Consider the following 15,372-nt stretch of genomic DNA (forward strand, 5'->3'; position numbering starts at 1 on the left):
ATAATTAAATGAGAATTGATGACTATCTCTCAGCACATTGGTGGCTTTTGCTTTGCTCTTAAGCCAAAAGCCATTATCCTGCTTAAATTGAAGCATCACTATTAATGTTCATTGTTACTCTAGGGATATTAACTGACGAAATTAGATGTGAAACAGAATAAAGTTAAAAAAAGAGGTAATGATACTTACAGAGGTTGAAACTGTGTACCTGGAAAATCTAAACTGATCAGCTGAAAATCTACACCGGAATAAAAGAATCCAGAAAGGTGATATATAAAAGAAATGCCTCTCCAAATAATATAGCAACTTGTTAGAATATTAAAAGACAAAAGTCATTTTTTAAAAAGCAACAAAATGGTAAACTACTTAAATCTACATAAAGAAAACTTTAAAACACTACAGACCCACAGAATTCGTACATGAAAAGGTATCATGTACTTGGACTGGAAGACCTACAGTAGTAAAGAGATGGGTTTTTCCTAAAGCTTTTTTTAAGTTTAGCACAGTCCTAGCATACACATGAACAAGTTGTTGGTTAATATAACAAATTTCCTTGCAATCCAGCAGCCTACAAGAATGACCAGTGTTTATTGTCTCACATTCCTCCAGGTCAGGAGTTGAGGATCGGTTTTTCTGGGGTGGTTTTGAGACCCTCCCGAGGTCACCGTGAAGGTGTTGACCAGGGCTTGGTCATCGGCAGGGATCTGGGGCTGGAGGTCCCGCCCGAGGTGGCTCACTCAGGTGCCTGGGCAGGTGGTGCTAGCAGGTGGCAGGAGGCTGCACTGCGCACCGTGCACAGCACTGCGGCTTCTGGGACTCCTTGGGAAAGGCGGGCTCCATCACGCTCTTTGTTTTCTGTTGACCACACAGAGCAGGGCAGCAGCGATGCACATGCAGTAAGGGAGGTTTATACAAGGGTGTGACGACCAGGGGCTGGCTTTGGGGCCTACTTTGGAGGCCAGCTATGCATATGATTTATCTGAAACTAGACAGATTAATTCCAAACTTCCAATGTGGAGCCCACAACGGTGGTTGTAATCCCAGCTCCCCAGCAGACTGAGGCAGGAAAATTGCAAGTGTGAGGCCAGCCTGGACCACTTAGCTACCCTGTCTCAAAATAAAAAGGGCTGAGGTTGTAACTCAGAGATAGGGGCATTTTCCTAGCATAGATGACATTCTAGTTTCCATCCCCACAACAGAAAAAAAATTCCACATGGACAAAATATCTACAATGTAATGGCCAGGTGTGGCAGCTCATGCCTATAATCCCAGAACTTGGGAGGCTGAGGCAGGACTGCTGTGAGTTCAAGGCCAACTGAACTACATAGTGAGACCCTGTCTCAAAAAAATAACATAAGAATGGAATGGCTAGGCAAAACAAACTTAAGAGAATTATGCAGCTAAAAAGTGAAGCACAAAATCAGTCTTATAATCACGTAAATTAGAGCCCATTAGAAGAGAAGAATATAGACACAGTATAATAAACATGATAAATTAAAAGTGAATGAAAAAGTAGATTATTAGATACGTAGTAGTAGGAGAAATTGGCTGTCATCCAGGGGAAAAAAAGTCAGTTTGAGTTCCTACCTGATTTCTTACATTAAAATAAAATCTAAGCAGATCAGAGACTTAAAAGATAGAGAAAAGGATCCATAAATGTACCCAGGAAAATAAAGGAATTGTCCCCCCATAAGATCAGTAAGCTAGGGCTACCACTCAGTGGCCAGTGGAAGGTCCTGAGGTCCATTCCCAGTACCAAATAAAAAGATCAGTATCAGTATGAAAAATGTTTGCTTATGTACATGTGCACACAAGATGAGGTAATATACACAGTATACATGTATGTAAGAAATGCATACTTACACAGGATGTCAAAACACACGTGACAAATCTGGAAAGTTGTTTGCAGCATGGTGCATATAAAACAGAGAATTAATTTCCTTCATATGTAATGGGAAGGGGAGGAATAAAAGATGCACAGAAACAGAAATAGATGGTTTTGAATGAATGAAAGAACTACCCATTCCTACCTAAATAAGAAAACCAGTCCTTGGTATGTTACTAAGTGAAAATTTCTGGGAAAGGCAGTGTGGAGCTTGTGTTCGTGTATATGTGTAGAAACCATTGAGTGAGGACATTTGTTTTTGTGTTTGTCTGTATTAGTTTTCATAAAACATTAAACCCAATTTAAATGTCTATCAGGAATGGGCTAAATTACGGGATGTCCATTTAAGGAAATACTGCAGTATCCTTTAGCAAGGAAACAGTTCTGTAGTGACTGCCATAAAATGATTTACCTAGACCCAAAATATAGTTAAGAAGGAAGAAGTAATGTTAGAATTTTGCATTGCCTTCTACTACTGGGGAAAAAAAGTGTTATAGTTTTAACCAATTATAATATAGCGCACTTAAGTATTTTAAATGAGCATTACTTAGAATTATGAGAAATGGAAAATGATCTATGTGGGAGTAATAAAACCCAAAATGTGTAATTGTCATTGTACAAAAGAGAGGAAAAGAAAGTGCTCTAAAGGATATAACTGCATATATATTTAAGTGTATAATTTAGATAACCATATTACTGAGTTTTGTTGGATCATTGAACAGAACTGTTTGCAGTCTCACTGTTTCAAAGTCCACTTCATATGCTTTAATTTTGTAACTTGAACAACTATTTCTAAGATAACAATATGTAATCTATTAACTAGTGATTTCCTACTGTTTATTCTTTCTGAAATTCTGTAAAACTTGTACCCTTTTTCTGTTTTTTTTTTTTTTTCTTTTTCTCCTTAAATAAAATTTAAAAAAAAAAAAAGAAAAAGAAAATGATCATCTCACTGGTGTTAACATAACAGGTACAGTCTTTTCGGTCTCACTGAACCTAAGGGGACTACCCACCAGGCTAGTTGACCACTAGCTTCTTGCCCAATGACACTTACATTTGAATCCCAGCACTTTCTTCCGGGACTTTCGGAAGTTACCACACACACCTAACCCCTGTTTTCTGACCTGTTAAAGGCAAAACTAATGCATTTCTCACAGAAACAGGTGGGGTCTTACCAAACAAGCGTATTTGCAATTTGTAGTCTTTGAGGATATATGATGGATTTTTAGTAAATTTCAACTAAGCAAACTTAGACTGATACCATCATTTTAAATGTACACTGGGTGCTAAGTTTTCTTATTGTTGAACATTTAGATCATGTCAGCTTTTCACCCTTACAGACAGAGCTTGTGAACATTTTTGGCTATGGTTGATGTGTCCTGAGTAGAGCACCTGGTATTGAGTTCTTATGTTGACCTAAGGTAGTTACGCCCTTTAACCAGTCATGTTTGTCACGTCAAGTAACCATTTGCAACAGACCCAGGTGTGCAGGGGCACCCTCTGAGAGGCTGAGGCAAGAGCCTGCGAACCGGAGCCCAGCCTGGATAACTTAGCAACTTGGCAAGATCCTGCCTCGAAGTACTAATGGCCTAGGGATGAAGACAAGTTCTTTCCCTCCACTGCGTTGGGAGCGTTCCCAGAGCTTTCTTAAATGAGTCTTGGTTTCAGGACCTGCCCACCAGGCTAGTTGATCACTAGCGTCTTGCCCAACGAAACTTACATTTGAGTCCCAGCGCTTTCTTCTGGGACTTTCAGAAGTTACCACCCCTGTTTTTCTGGCCTATTAAAGGCAAAACTAATGCATTTCTCACAGAAACATGATGAAGTTTAAAGGTAATAATGTACAGGTAGCACTTAAGTTGCTGCCTAGCTCGTTGGCGATCTGGGGTAGGGGATATAATTTAATTTATAATACCAGGTTGCTAGTCATTGTGATCCTTTTGCCAAATTGAGAATGAAAACAAAGAGTGGGATCTTAAATCAGAATGTCTTGCTCATGGGTCGTAATAAGGTTGACAGTTCACTGTTTGAACTTGGACTCTATTCGCAGTGCTGAATTCTCCAACTGGACAAGCGTAACTGAGCCTCTCCAAGGCACACCAGTGCCGGATAGCCCTGGCCAGGGTCACAGTTCTTTGTAAACCTTAAAATTTTACATACTTAGTTCCTTGCCTTGGAAGGATGCTCAGGTGTTGGGGATACAGGAGACATGGAAGACGGCCTGGATTCATGCCACTGGGATAGGTTTCCACACCCTGGCTGCCACAGGGGGGCAGTGCTGGCAGCTGGGGAAAGTTTGAGGCATAGCCTCTTCAGACACAAGAGTGTGGCTCCCAAGGTCCAAGCTGCTTAAAAGAGCTTTTAAAAAGCCTTACATAAGGCATGTATATTGTTTGCCAACAGTTTATACTGCAATGTGATTTCTGGGTTTTTGTTTTTAAGCTGGTATAAGACACAAGTAACTGAAAGCAATTTATTGATGACATTTTATCTTTTTGAAATAACCAGCAATTATCTATGTAAAACATTTATAGTAGAGTCTAAGATAATAATGTTCTACTCATATCTAAAATATGTATGATATATGCAACTTTTAAAACCTAACAGTTCCTGATGTTAATTGTAGAGAGTGACATTCCAATGAAACTATTGATCTAGTTAGTATTGAATCCTATTAAAACTACTAAATATTCAGAACTCATTATGTACAGATTGAAAAGTTTCATTATGAATTTAAGTGATACAAATAATTGTGTTTGTTTGTTTTTTGATACTGGGACCAAACTCGGGACCTCGCACTTGCCAGGCAAGCACTTAACGCTGCTGTGCTACCTAGCCCCAAATAAGAGCTAAGTCTGCTAAACCATGTTTAGGAGTTTTAATTCCTGAACTGTTGTGACATTGTAAAAATTCATCTTCTTTGCATTCTTTCTATTTAAGAAGCAGTTCATAAGTAGGCATTTTAAACGAGTTTTAAATTTACTTCTAGGGGGATATTTTACAGACCGAAAAGGAATACAGTGCCTTACAAGAGCAATTTAAGGAAGCATGTAGGAGTTATGTGCACCTGAAACTCAACAGTTTGGAAGAGGCCAGGGAGCTGGAAGAAAAGCTGAAAAGGAATCTAGAAGAAAACAAGGTGATCCTTTAATTGCATGTGGCATAAGGGGAAGCATCCAATCACTCGTGAACCCCAATTAGCTAAAATTGCACTATTGGCTCAACAGAAGTCTTTCTCAAATATCTCTAAAATGTGTTCAAGCGACAGTGTTTCTGCAAATTGCTTTTGAGAAAGGGACTATAAACCGGACTTTCCCTTGGTCTGTTACTTGGCTTGCCTGGTTAACTAAAACTCTTTCTCGAGTAACTGAGTTCCAAGTTCAGTCCCCGTCAGGACCGAGTGACAGTCTCTCGGCAGAGGCTCTGACTGTGAGTCCTGAAGCCGGACTCCGGGAGGCTCAAACACCCCCACCCTCTTGAGTTCTGTTCTGATAGCGCTGGTCCTGTTACTTAACTTTTCTGTACTGTAGTTGCTTGTCTGGAAAACATGGGTGACAGTGGCTCAGACTTCATGGGGTTCGCTTCCCACCTGCACAGTGCTGCAACCTGCCCGGCCTGCTGGAGTGAAGGTGATGGCCTTTGTGTGTGACCCTGGTGCACAGGAGGCTCAGCTGCCACTTTTGTAACTATTGCTGCTGTTACTGTGTCTTCCCTTATTCCCGAGGCAGTGTGAAGGCAGTTCCTCAGCCAGAGGCATGTTAGGTCCAGCATCCCTCTGTCTGCTGTGAATCTGCAATCTTGACTTTTGTCAGTTGAGCTTGACCAGTGTGTAGTACCAGATACGGGCAGGGCCATGCTGAATTAACGAGGCAGTGGAATTACAGATGTGAGAAAATGATACTGTGTTTCTTTTCTAAAAACTGTTTTCTACTTAGAAAGGTAGCAGCAGCAACAACTACCTATCTATCTGTCTATCTATATGAATGTATTTTTAAAAGGAAGAATTTGTTCCAGAAGTCTGGATCAATAGCTAGAGTGACAAATAATAAAAAATGAGCTTGGTGGGGCCTTAATCAAACTCATTTATGTGAAATTTAAACTGGAAGGAGAGAGTCAGTATGCTTGTTCCCCAGGACTTGTTCACACTCAGGATGAGATGTAGGGAGGTCAGAGAATGGGAAAAGTTACGTGGAACCAAAGAATTTTCTGCTCAGTTACCTGCTGGTTAGAAGGGAAGAAATACACTAAAAACAAACAGAGGAAAACCTGTCCAGAACAACGCACGGGATACAGGTGTGAATAAATGTGGTCCCAGCCAGCTTCTCTCTGGAAACAGTGACCCTGCTCACTCCCCATCAGCTCCACACTGCAAAACCTGCTTCTGACCCAAAGGGAACATTTGCTGAGCACTGAGCGTGTGCCAGGTGCAGAGGACTGCAGGAGGCATCATGGAAAAGTGCCTTGGGTGTGCCACAGTTGCTCCGTAAATCACTTCTGCTTGCCAGTGTCACGCACTCCACAGGGAGAAAGGGAGGCGCAGCCATGCGGATCACAGTGTAGGCTTGATGGCCTTAGGAGTTCACTTCCAGTAATCCAGATGGCCGAGCCCGTGGCCAGGCCAGGCCTGTGAGTGATGAGGCAGCTGGGCCCCCGGCACTGATGGGGGTGTTGGTGAGTGAAGTTTTCTTTCCGGCAGGGGCTTTTCCGGCCCTGTAAACTGTATCTGTATCTTTGCAGTTCATCGAGGCCCTATTATTCATGGGGTGGATCAGGAAGTTGATGGGACAGAAAGCAACCTGAGAGGAAGGAGCAGCGCCTGCTGCTTTCTGGCCCGGGGCTTCTTACCTTAGTACACTTCTGGTCTGCTGGCCGTGGAGTGGGTATATCATTAAAGTGTAAATTTTAAAAACATTGCAGTAAAACACGTTCCCATTTACCCCTCAAACTACACTTCTTTCATGTTCTTACCACTTGCTGAAGCAGTTCTTAAGTTCCTCTTTGGGGGCTGTGTTTATAAGGTGTGATCAAAAAGTGGCTGCTCCTGCGAAATGCTGTCTGGCAGAAAGGCAGGCTCGTGAAAACATGATAACTGATAACATGTCCTCCTCCACCGAAGTCACCAGATCTGGCACCATATGGCTCCCGGCTCTCACCCAAAGTCAGGTTAACGTTTGAATCCAATCAGGAGATCGAGGTAGCTGACACACAACTCAGACGCTCACAAAAAAGCACTCCAGAGTGGCTGCAAACAGTGGCAGGAACAGTGGGAAGAGTGTGCAAAGCTAGGGGCAGGATTGTGACGGAGACAAACACAACACTTTTTTTTACCGTAGTAAGTTTTTTAAAATCTAAAGTTACACCGGATTTTTTTATCCCACCCCAGGTGGCTGTACTCTGGTATAGTCAATCCAGGTTTTAATGAGACAGTTTAGTCTCTCAAAGTGCAGGCTTGAGGCATGTGAAGTCTTCCCTAGTGAAATGTTTCCTGTCAAGATAAACTGACCATCCGAATCCCTTGGTTTCTGTCCACACAGAAGCAGATAGGGCTCAGCTGCGGTCACTGTGTTACTCATGTGAGCCGCGTGATTAAAGGGCGTTTGGTATAAACAGCAGGCGAGCTCATGTCGTGCTTTCACTGCCTGAGCTGTCTGCACACTCACGGGTCTGTAACATTTCATGCCTTTTGTAACCTGACCTCCCTGAGGAGCTCCTTGCCAAATAGGTTCTCACAGCCGAGGGCTAGGGCCCAGTGAGATCTTGGGCTCCGAGTGGAAACAAGACAGGCGAGTGCGGTCGGTCGGCCCGGCCCCCGGGAGCAAGACCAGCAGCTGACATTGGTCCTGGTCATAGAACTGAACCAGGTGCTGCAACTTACGCAAGGTCTACGAAAAAAAAAAAAAAAGAACCAGGTGCAATACCCAAGTTGTAAACAAGAGTAGGACGGGAGTCACTCAGGTCACGGTGATGACTTGACACATCCGGACTAGCAGGGTTTCACACAGGGAAATGTGGACAGGCTGAGAGTGTCACTGAACTGGCATTGAGCCTCTGCCATGGGGACTGGAGGCCCCAGCCTTTTGCACCCCTGAAGTCAGGAGTCCCAGTAGGTTGGGTTTGTGGTACACTTTCCTCTATCAGGGTGAGGCCCTGTGTTTCTGTAGCTGAGACTTGTCCTCAGGCACCTAGGCGTATCTGAACCTAAGCAGGAATGAAAGCTGCAGGAAACCTGATGGGAAGGGAGAAGGTGCAGCTTTCCCTACAACAGGTGTGTCCAGCCGCAGCCACACATGGCCCTGGACAGCCAGGCGTGTGGTCCCATGGGATCATAGATGTTTAATATTATTACTGATTTCTGGTGGGGTTTTTTCATGACTTGATCATGCAGTGCTTGAAATCAGGCCCTGCTGGTGACAGGAACACCATGTAGGAAGGGCAAGGTGTATCACTGCCTCCTCCTCCTGCATCCCCTGCAGAGTCAGCCAGAGCTACCTGCGTCACATGCCTGGTGATTCAGCCCGCATGACCCCATGCCTGTGCGGATGAGTGTTTATTACTCTATTTACGTTTCTTACTGAGGTATTAAACTTGATAAAATAATTAATTTAAACTATAAAAATGGAACTTTCATTACTGATACTTACTATATTTTATATGCAGCCCAAAACAGTTCCTCTTTGCTCAGTGCAGCCCGGGCAAGCCAGAGGGTTAGTTGTGAATGGCCCGGAGCAGACAGGAGTGAGGGTTCCTCAGGAGCCATCAATGCGCCTGGGACCTCAGACTGAACACTGCTTTACGTGTTGCTATTAGTTGTTTGTTATAAACAGTGTGCTGATGAACTGGCTCACATTTAAATTAATCATTAGAAGTACCAATAGATGAGAGCATTTTGCTTCTGTGACTGCTGGTATTTACACCAAGCATGTGGCCTGTCCAGACCCTTGGCTACCACTGACTGGAAGGTTCAGAAAGGACCTAAACCTCATAGAGTATGTGTAAGTAGCTGCTGCCTAAGGAGACAGGGTATCAGCGGTATTGAGCCCCACTCTCCCGGGCAAGGCAGCTTCTGTGTCACACTGCCTGCAGCCCTGGCTAGCATTCAGCCCAGATGTGCTTAATGAGGCCCCTGGAGGAGCCCCATTTGTATTTTTAAAGGCAGGCAGAAGCTACAGGCTGTGCCATGTGGAACCTATGCCAACTCCCCTGCACTGCACCAGGAGGCTGTGGAATTGGATGCCCAGGGCACACCAGGGTGGCTTTTCCTGGAGCCAGCATACTTGGTGCGCAGGACACAGCCGTGTGGTGTGGGTGCCAGGGCTGGCTGGCCACAGGGCACTGGCTCGAGGGCGTCTACTCCCTAAACTTGAGTCACCGTGAAAGCCAGCACACTCACCACTCCAGTCTCGAAGATTTTTTCTTTCTAAGTAAATCTTGTTGTCTGTTTAAGTACTTTCTAAAAGTCCATTTTTTTTTTTTTAGATCTCAGAAACAGAATTAGATTGGTTCATCCAAGACTTGGAAAGAGAAATTAAAAAATGGGAACAAGAGAAAAAGGAAATCCAAGACAGACTAAAAACAATGAAGAAGAAAGTTAAAAAGGTTTTGAATGCCAGTGAAACGTAAGTGACAATTCACAGGCAATAATTTTTTTAACATTCTGAGGTTTTGTGGATGTTTTCATATTTCTTCCAGTTAATTTCAAACTGTATCAAGTAAAAATTGATAGGTAAAGCTCTTACATTGTTTTTATCTCATTTTTAAAAGCATGTATGGACCGTCTCACCTGAAACTTTCTGAGCCTAGTTGTGTGTTCAATAAATCACATTACAGTGGAGAGGCCTGGGTGTGGCAGCTATACTGGGCCGGTTTCTTCCTAATCTGACTGCAAATTGACCTTGTACCTTCATTTCCTTATTGGTAAAATAAGGGGGTTGAGAGTAGATCGCAGATACTTTATTCATGCTGAATAAAGTATTTATTCTGAGTCTTTAAATAATTAAAACTGGACCTTACGAAGTGGAGAGGTGGCCGACACCGGCAGACCTGGCATACCTGACAGATGGGCCAGGTGTCTCAGAAGGTCCTCAGGGATGGTGCCTGACCCCCTCCGGCTCCACGCAGTGTTACACCTTGTGCCCCCAGCCGGACCCTCATCTTCCTCTGGGTGTCAGCATCCACACACAGTAGCTGAAGTGAGGCCCCTGGATCGAGTTCAGCAGCTGTCCTGGGCAGGGGTGCCCTCCATGCAGTCCCCTCATCCTCTCGGTTAGCTCCAGCATCTCTCTCCATCTTCCAGCTATGTGTGACTTCTTGTGTTGTTGAGCTTGGCTTCGTGATGGCTGAGGGCTCCCGAAGGTGCAGCCCTGGTGAAGGCTCAGGCTCAGAACTGCCCTGGCATCTCTCCTGCTGTGTTCCCCTGCCAGCACACATCTCAGGCCACATACGGATGCAGCAGCATAAGAAGGGGAAGGTGAAAAGACAAAAAAAAAAAAAAAAACCAGTGAAACCCTTATGGGGCTGGGGGTTTAGCTCAGCGGCATAAGCGCCTGCCTTGCAAGCAGGCAGTCGTGAGTTCGATCCCCGGTACTGATAAAAAGGAAAAAGACAAAAAAAAAAAAAAAAAAAAAAAGAAGGGGAAGGTGGTCAGATGTGGACTGTAACCCCAGTACTCAGGAAACTAGAACTTGAGATCCGTCTGCCTCAGCCTCCCACGTAGCTGGAGGAATAGGACTGTGCCACCACACCCAGGTTGTCATGTCATTTTGATTGTGGACAAGGTAGTTTTATTAGTAGAACATATTTACGAAAGCAGTAATGTCTGTAAAGCTCTGAGTATCTGTAGACGTCCTGTCTTAATGATGTTTCTAAAAGTGTGGGAATGGATCTGGGTGTGGTGACACACACCTGTAATCCCAACATTTGGAGAGACTGAGATAGGAGGATCCCAGATTTGAGCCCACCCTGGAAGATTAAGCAATTTTCTGACACCCTGTTTCAAAATGAAAACTACAGAAAGGCTTGAGGATATATTGGGCCAGGGATTTAGCTCAGTGGCATAAGCGCCTACCGGTAAACATGTGGTCATGAGTTTGATCCCCAGTTACCCCCCCCCCAAAAAAAGAGGATATAGTGCAATCTCATGAGCTCAGTCCCTCCCACCTTGAAAAAAGAGTAGAAACATTTGTATGTATGTTTTTATGTGTTCACTTGAGACATACTGTCTTAACTAGACTAAATTAGAGTAAAATCTCAAGATCTTTTTGAAGAGATCCTGTTCTTAGAGAAACACAAAGGCTGTGAGGAATGATTTCATTGGTATCTCACTTATCTGTTAAGAAAAGGCTCAGACTCAAAGTCTAACTCACGTGTGGGGTCATGGCTTTGTCCAGAGGTGGCCCTGAGAGGTGGCATGGAGGACTTGGGGAAGGAGAGAGCATGGTCCCGAGGAGGCAGAGCGGTCGTCCAGCTGGCCTGCGTCTGGGTCAGTAAGCAGCGGTGACTGCACAGTGTATGAGGGTGGCCGATGCTGCCCAGTACCACCGTGCTTACAGCCGCGCCCTGTGTCCTGGGGCTGTTGGGTGGGCAGATGTGGGTGAGGCGTCAGAGATGTGGTCCACTGTGGCAGAACTGTGGACAGTGCCTGTGGCCAGGCACTGCCAGGTGGTAGGCATGGGAGATGCCCGACGCCTGGTGGGAGGCCTGCAGGTTGTACCATAGTGCAGAGAAGAGCTGCCCCTCCTCCAGGGCCTGCAGGAAAATTCCCCAGCATGTGAGATACTAGAAATGAAACAAAACAGACGTGTGGGACATTCCAGAAATACTTCTTGGGATGTGGGTACAATTTACTGTATAGAGTCGTGTTGGAAAAAAATCTGAATTCAACTTTGATGATTCTGTTTTTATAGGTCTACCCAGAAAAATGATGGAGTAGATAAGGAATATGAATCACGCCCAGATCAGTCCCTTGAAAACAGGTAAATTAAGCTTTAATTCACTTCAATATTTTACCCTCTTCCAATAAGAGATAATCACACTAGATCTCTAAATACATTACTGCTTATTTTTTCCCTTCTTTCTTTGTGGTACTGGAAATTGAACTCAGGACCTTGTGCTTGCCAGGCAGGTGCTGTGCCACTGAGCTACATCCCTGGCCCTTACCTGTTTCTTTTAAATAATTATGTACTTAATTTGTTTATTTCATTTTAAACCAATACTTAAACATATTTAAGCATTTCAATTTTACCATGTTGCTGCTCTTATTTTCCATTATCTATGTAGAATATCCTGAATTTATTATTGTCAGTTATTCTCTTTATTTTTCTGCATTAACTTGAAACTAAAAGTGTGTTTAAAAAGTTTTCTCTCAGGCCAGGAAGTGGCAGAAGCACTTTATCTGGCATGTGCAAGATGCAATGTGGGTTCCATTCCCAGCACTGCCAACAAAGAGAGAGAGAGACAGACAGAGACAGAGAGAGACCTTTATGTTAATGGCAGTTTGTTGTGTAATTATTGTTTCATTAAGGAACTTTTATTATGGGACCTGTAGAGTTTCCTGTTAATCTTTACTAGTGGACATTATATGTTTGCACATACTGGTAACCAGGGTACCTACCAGTAGTAACCAGTTGCATCTTGCTTTTCTCATTTAATGTTTCTATGTGTACATTTCCATTTTCCTACTGGTCCATGCCTTCTGTGCCCCTGTATTTGGGCCTTTTATTTTATTTCCATTTTTATCTTTTAAAAGTATGAGCAAGAGCTGGGTATGGTGGTGCACGCCTGTAATCCCGGCACTTGGGAGGCTGAGGCAGGAGGGTTCCCTTGAGCTCAACACTAGTCTGGGCTAGATAGTGAAAAAAAATTGTACCTGTGAATAATGTTGCACAAATCACTTTTTCTCTTGTGTCACTTCCTTTTCAATATAGAACTTCTGGTTCAAAAGATGAGGGTTAGTTTATCAAGTTGGTTCAAGACAGCCAGATTGTATTGTAGGCACCCTCATAAAGTCTGTGCACGGGTGCAGAGCCCACTGTTTCTCAGCAGCTCCCTTGGTACTCCCCATTGATTCCATGTCAACCTTTTCCATCTGTAGGGCACAGAGCGTGCCCCCGCATTGTGTGTCACGTGACCCACCGAGGGAGGCAGTGGGTCTAGAGCAGATGGTGTTAGGACGTGAGCTCAAAGCCAACCTAGCTCACAGCCTTTGTGCTTTCTCTGGCTCGATTGTGCTTTCAAGTTTGTTTTTCTTTTAACATCTGCAGTGACACATTTACAAGTGAGAGGATGAAAATAGAAGGCGACATAAAGAGAGACAGAGAACTGTATGAAGAAAGTCACCAGAGGGCTCTGTTTGCAGAGGTGAGAGCATTTGTTTGCTTCCATGTTTCTTGAGTTGCACACGGGGACAGCAATGCTGCTGAAAGGGGTGGCAGTGAGGGACACCCTGCCACCCTAAAATAACTGTGCTTCCCCTTGCCTATGCCTTTTCTGTTGTTGTGTAGAGGTGCTCGTGATGCACGCCGGATTCTGTAGGCTGCTCTCCTTATGTAACAGTGTGATTCAGTCATTTCTCAAACTGTGCGTTTTGAGTAGCTTTATCTTACTAAATCAACCAATGTGCCATGAAGTAGTCAACATAAAACATTTGCCAATCCTTGACAAGCAAATGAAAATATCCCACTTGTTAAGTATATACTCTTCCCTCCTCCACCCTCCTAGAAAGACACACACCAGTGTTTGTTACTGTTTGAGAAACTCCTGACACAAAAATGTAAATGATGTCTGGCTTTTTAAATATTTCTCCAGCATGTAAGTCTTTTCCTGGCTGAGGAAACAAATGGTATTTATTGGTAAATGTGTCTATAGCTGTTCAAGGAAAATAAGAAAAGGATGGACTTGTGCAGTCTGCACATATTAGGCTTTTCAATAAATTGGGCCACACTGGTTCTCCTAAGGGGGAATGGAGTCTGAGTGTGCGGAGTTCACTGCGGTCTCTACTCTGCGTCCCTGACCGCCGTCTGCTGTCCACTGTCTGGCTGCTCGGTTTGCCTCTGAGGTTACAGGTGCTGGCTGGGGTTAACACGTTCACAGTGGGGCTGTGACTCACATCTGGCTGCCGAACAGCTCCGTTGTGAATGTTACATTTTGGCCCGCTTGAGCCCTGGTGGTGCCTGCATGACTCCCATCACACGACCGTCCTGCCCCTGTCCCTGGTGGTTGGAACCCATGGGAATGGGTTAAACAGGGCAACTGTACATTTCTCCAGGGATTCCCACAGCAGTGGCCATTTGGCTGTCTAGGAAGCCACGGAGTTCAAAGCGTGATGTTAGTGCTGAGAGCAGCTCCAGGGAGGAGCCTGCTGCCAGGGTTACGCTGTACCCCGGGCGGGTCCCCCATTCTCCACACAGGGCTCCCCTGGCCATGATTGTGTGTGACAGGAGCACGAAGCCACATGTAGTCGGGAAAGTCCGTGTGACACTTGTGTAATTTCGTTTACGCTGTTTTCAAATCCTAATGTGGTTATTTGTGTTCACCTGGATGAAATCATAGCGTCACCAAGCCTGTTGGTCTTGTCAGAGCTCATTAAAGGAAAAACTGGAACGTGGTTCCATTTGAACCCTTCAGGTAGGTTCAGTTATTCTTTTGTGAAATCCTTAAAGGTCCTCTGATCTGTTGGCAGGTATCTGTGCTTGAAAGCTGGAGGGAGGGTGAAATACATAAGTTACAGACCATGGCCTCAAAAGCCGAAGCCCACCTGAAGAGCCTCACGAACAGGTAGTGTGGATGCCCATGTCTTCTTCCCAAATATCACTTAGGACATATGGAGAGAAGCATTTGAAAACAAGTTTTTTTAAAATACCAGGACCATTTATTTTTGATAGCAACATATTCATTTACCAAAAGATTAAAGCATATGAGCAAAGCGATTTAGAAAATCATAATTCTAAATAGAGATATCACTAGTTAAGGCTTTGCAATAAATTCATTAAGAACTTGGGAAAAGAATCAGTTTATACTTTTTTCACTAAGAAGTACATACGGGATTTTCTCCAACCTGATTTTGAAAGGTCAAGTGGTATTCTAGTCTGCAGAGGTCGTCACTGATCAAACACATCGAGGTGTGGGGTAGTCAAATTATTTGCAGATTTTTGTTAATGCAAGCTGCACTGTAGTAAGTATCGTTATTAGTCATTTCCGCGCAAAAAATTCTGAAACAAAGATGATGCTTCCTAGCCTCTTAAAACCTCTTGTCCAGTTTCTTTCCATAATTTAACAGTTTCCATAGCAAGTGTGGGAGTGTGAAGGAATGTCACATACTTGAAAGTTTTCCAGCTCTCCATGATCTTTACCTGTTGGTTGTTTTGCTTCGTTCTAGAATAAGCTTTACCAGGAAACCCTAGAGGGTCTCTCTCAGTATGGTACTCAGTGCTTCTCTGGGCAGCTTTTCATTTGCTTTTTGTTTGCCAGGGGCCGGGGGTCTCGCCTAGGGC

At 44.0% G+C, this 15,372-nt stretch overlaps 1 protein-coding gene across 6 annotated transcripts in view; it reads left to right on the forward strand.

Moving 5' to 3' along the window:
* Positions 1 to 15,372, forward strand: part of Ttc3 (tetratricopeptide repeat domain 3) — a 130,455-nt gene that overhangs the window by 103,922 nt on the left and 11,161 nt on the right. For all 6 annotated transcript variants that reach the window (XM_063224500.1, XM_063224496.1, XM_063224497.1 and 3 more), the window contains 5 exons: positions 4,875 to 5,024; positions 9,362 to 9,501; positions 11,788 to 11,856; positions 13,144 to 13,240; positions 14,562 to 14,656. In XM_063224500.1, the coding sequence (XP_063080570.1) occupies positions 4,875 to 5,024; positions 9,362 to 9,501; positions 11,788 to 11,856; positions 13,144 to 13,240; positions 14,562 to 14,656 (551 nt within the window). The remainder of the gene's footprint in view (positions 1 to 4,874; positions 5,025 to 9,361; positions 9,502 to 11,787; positions 11,857 to 13,143; positions 13,241 to 14,561; positions 14,657 to 15,372) is intronic.

Source organism: Cavia porcellus, unplaced genomic scaffold, assembly GCF_034190915.1.
Source record: "Cavia porcellus strain 051 isolate PalLab524CR breed Dunkin Hartley unplaced genomic scaffold, mCavPor4.1 scaffold_15, whole genome shotgun sequence".
Classification (NCBI taxonomy): domain Eukaryota; kingdom Metazoa; phylum Chordata; class Mammalia; order Rodentia; family Caviidae; genus Cavia; species Cavia porcellus.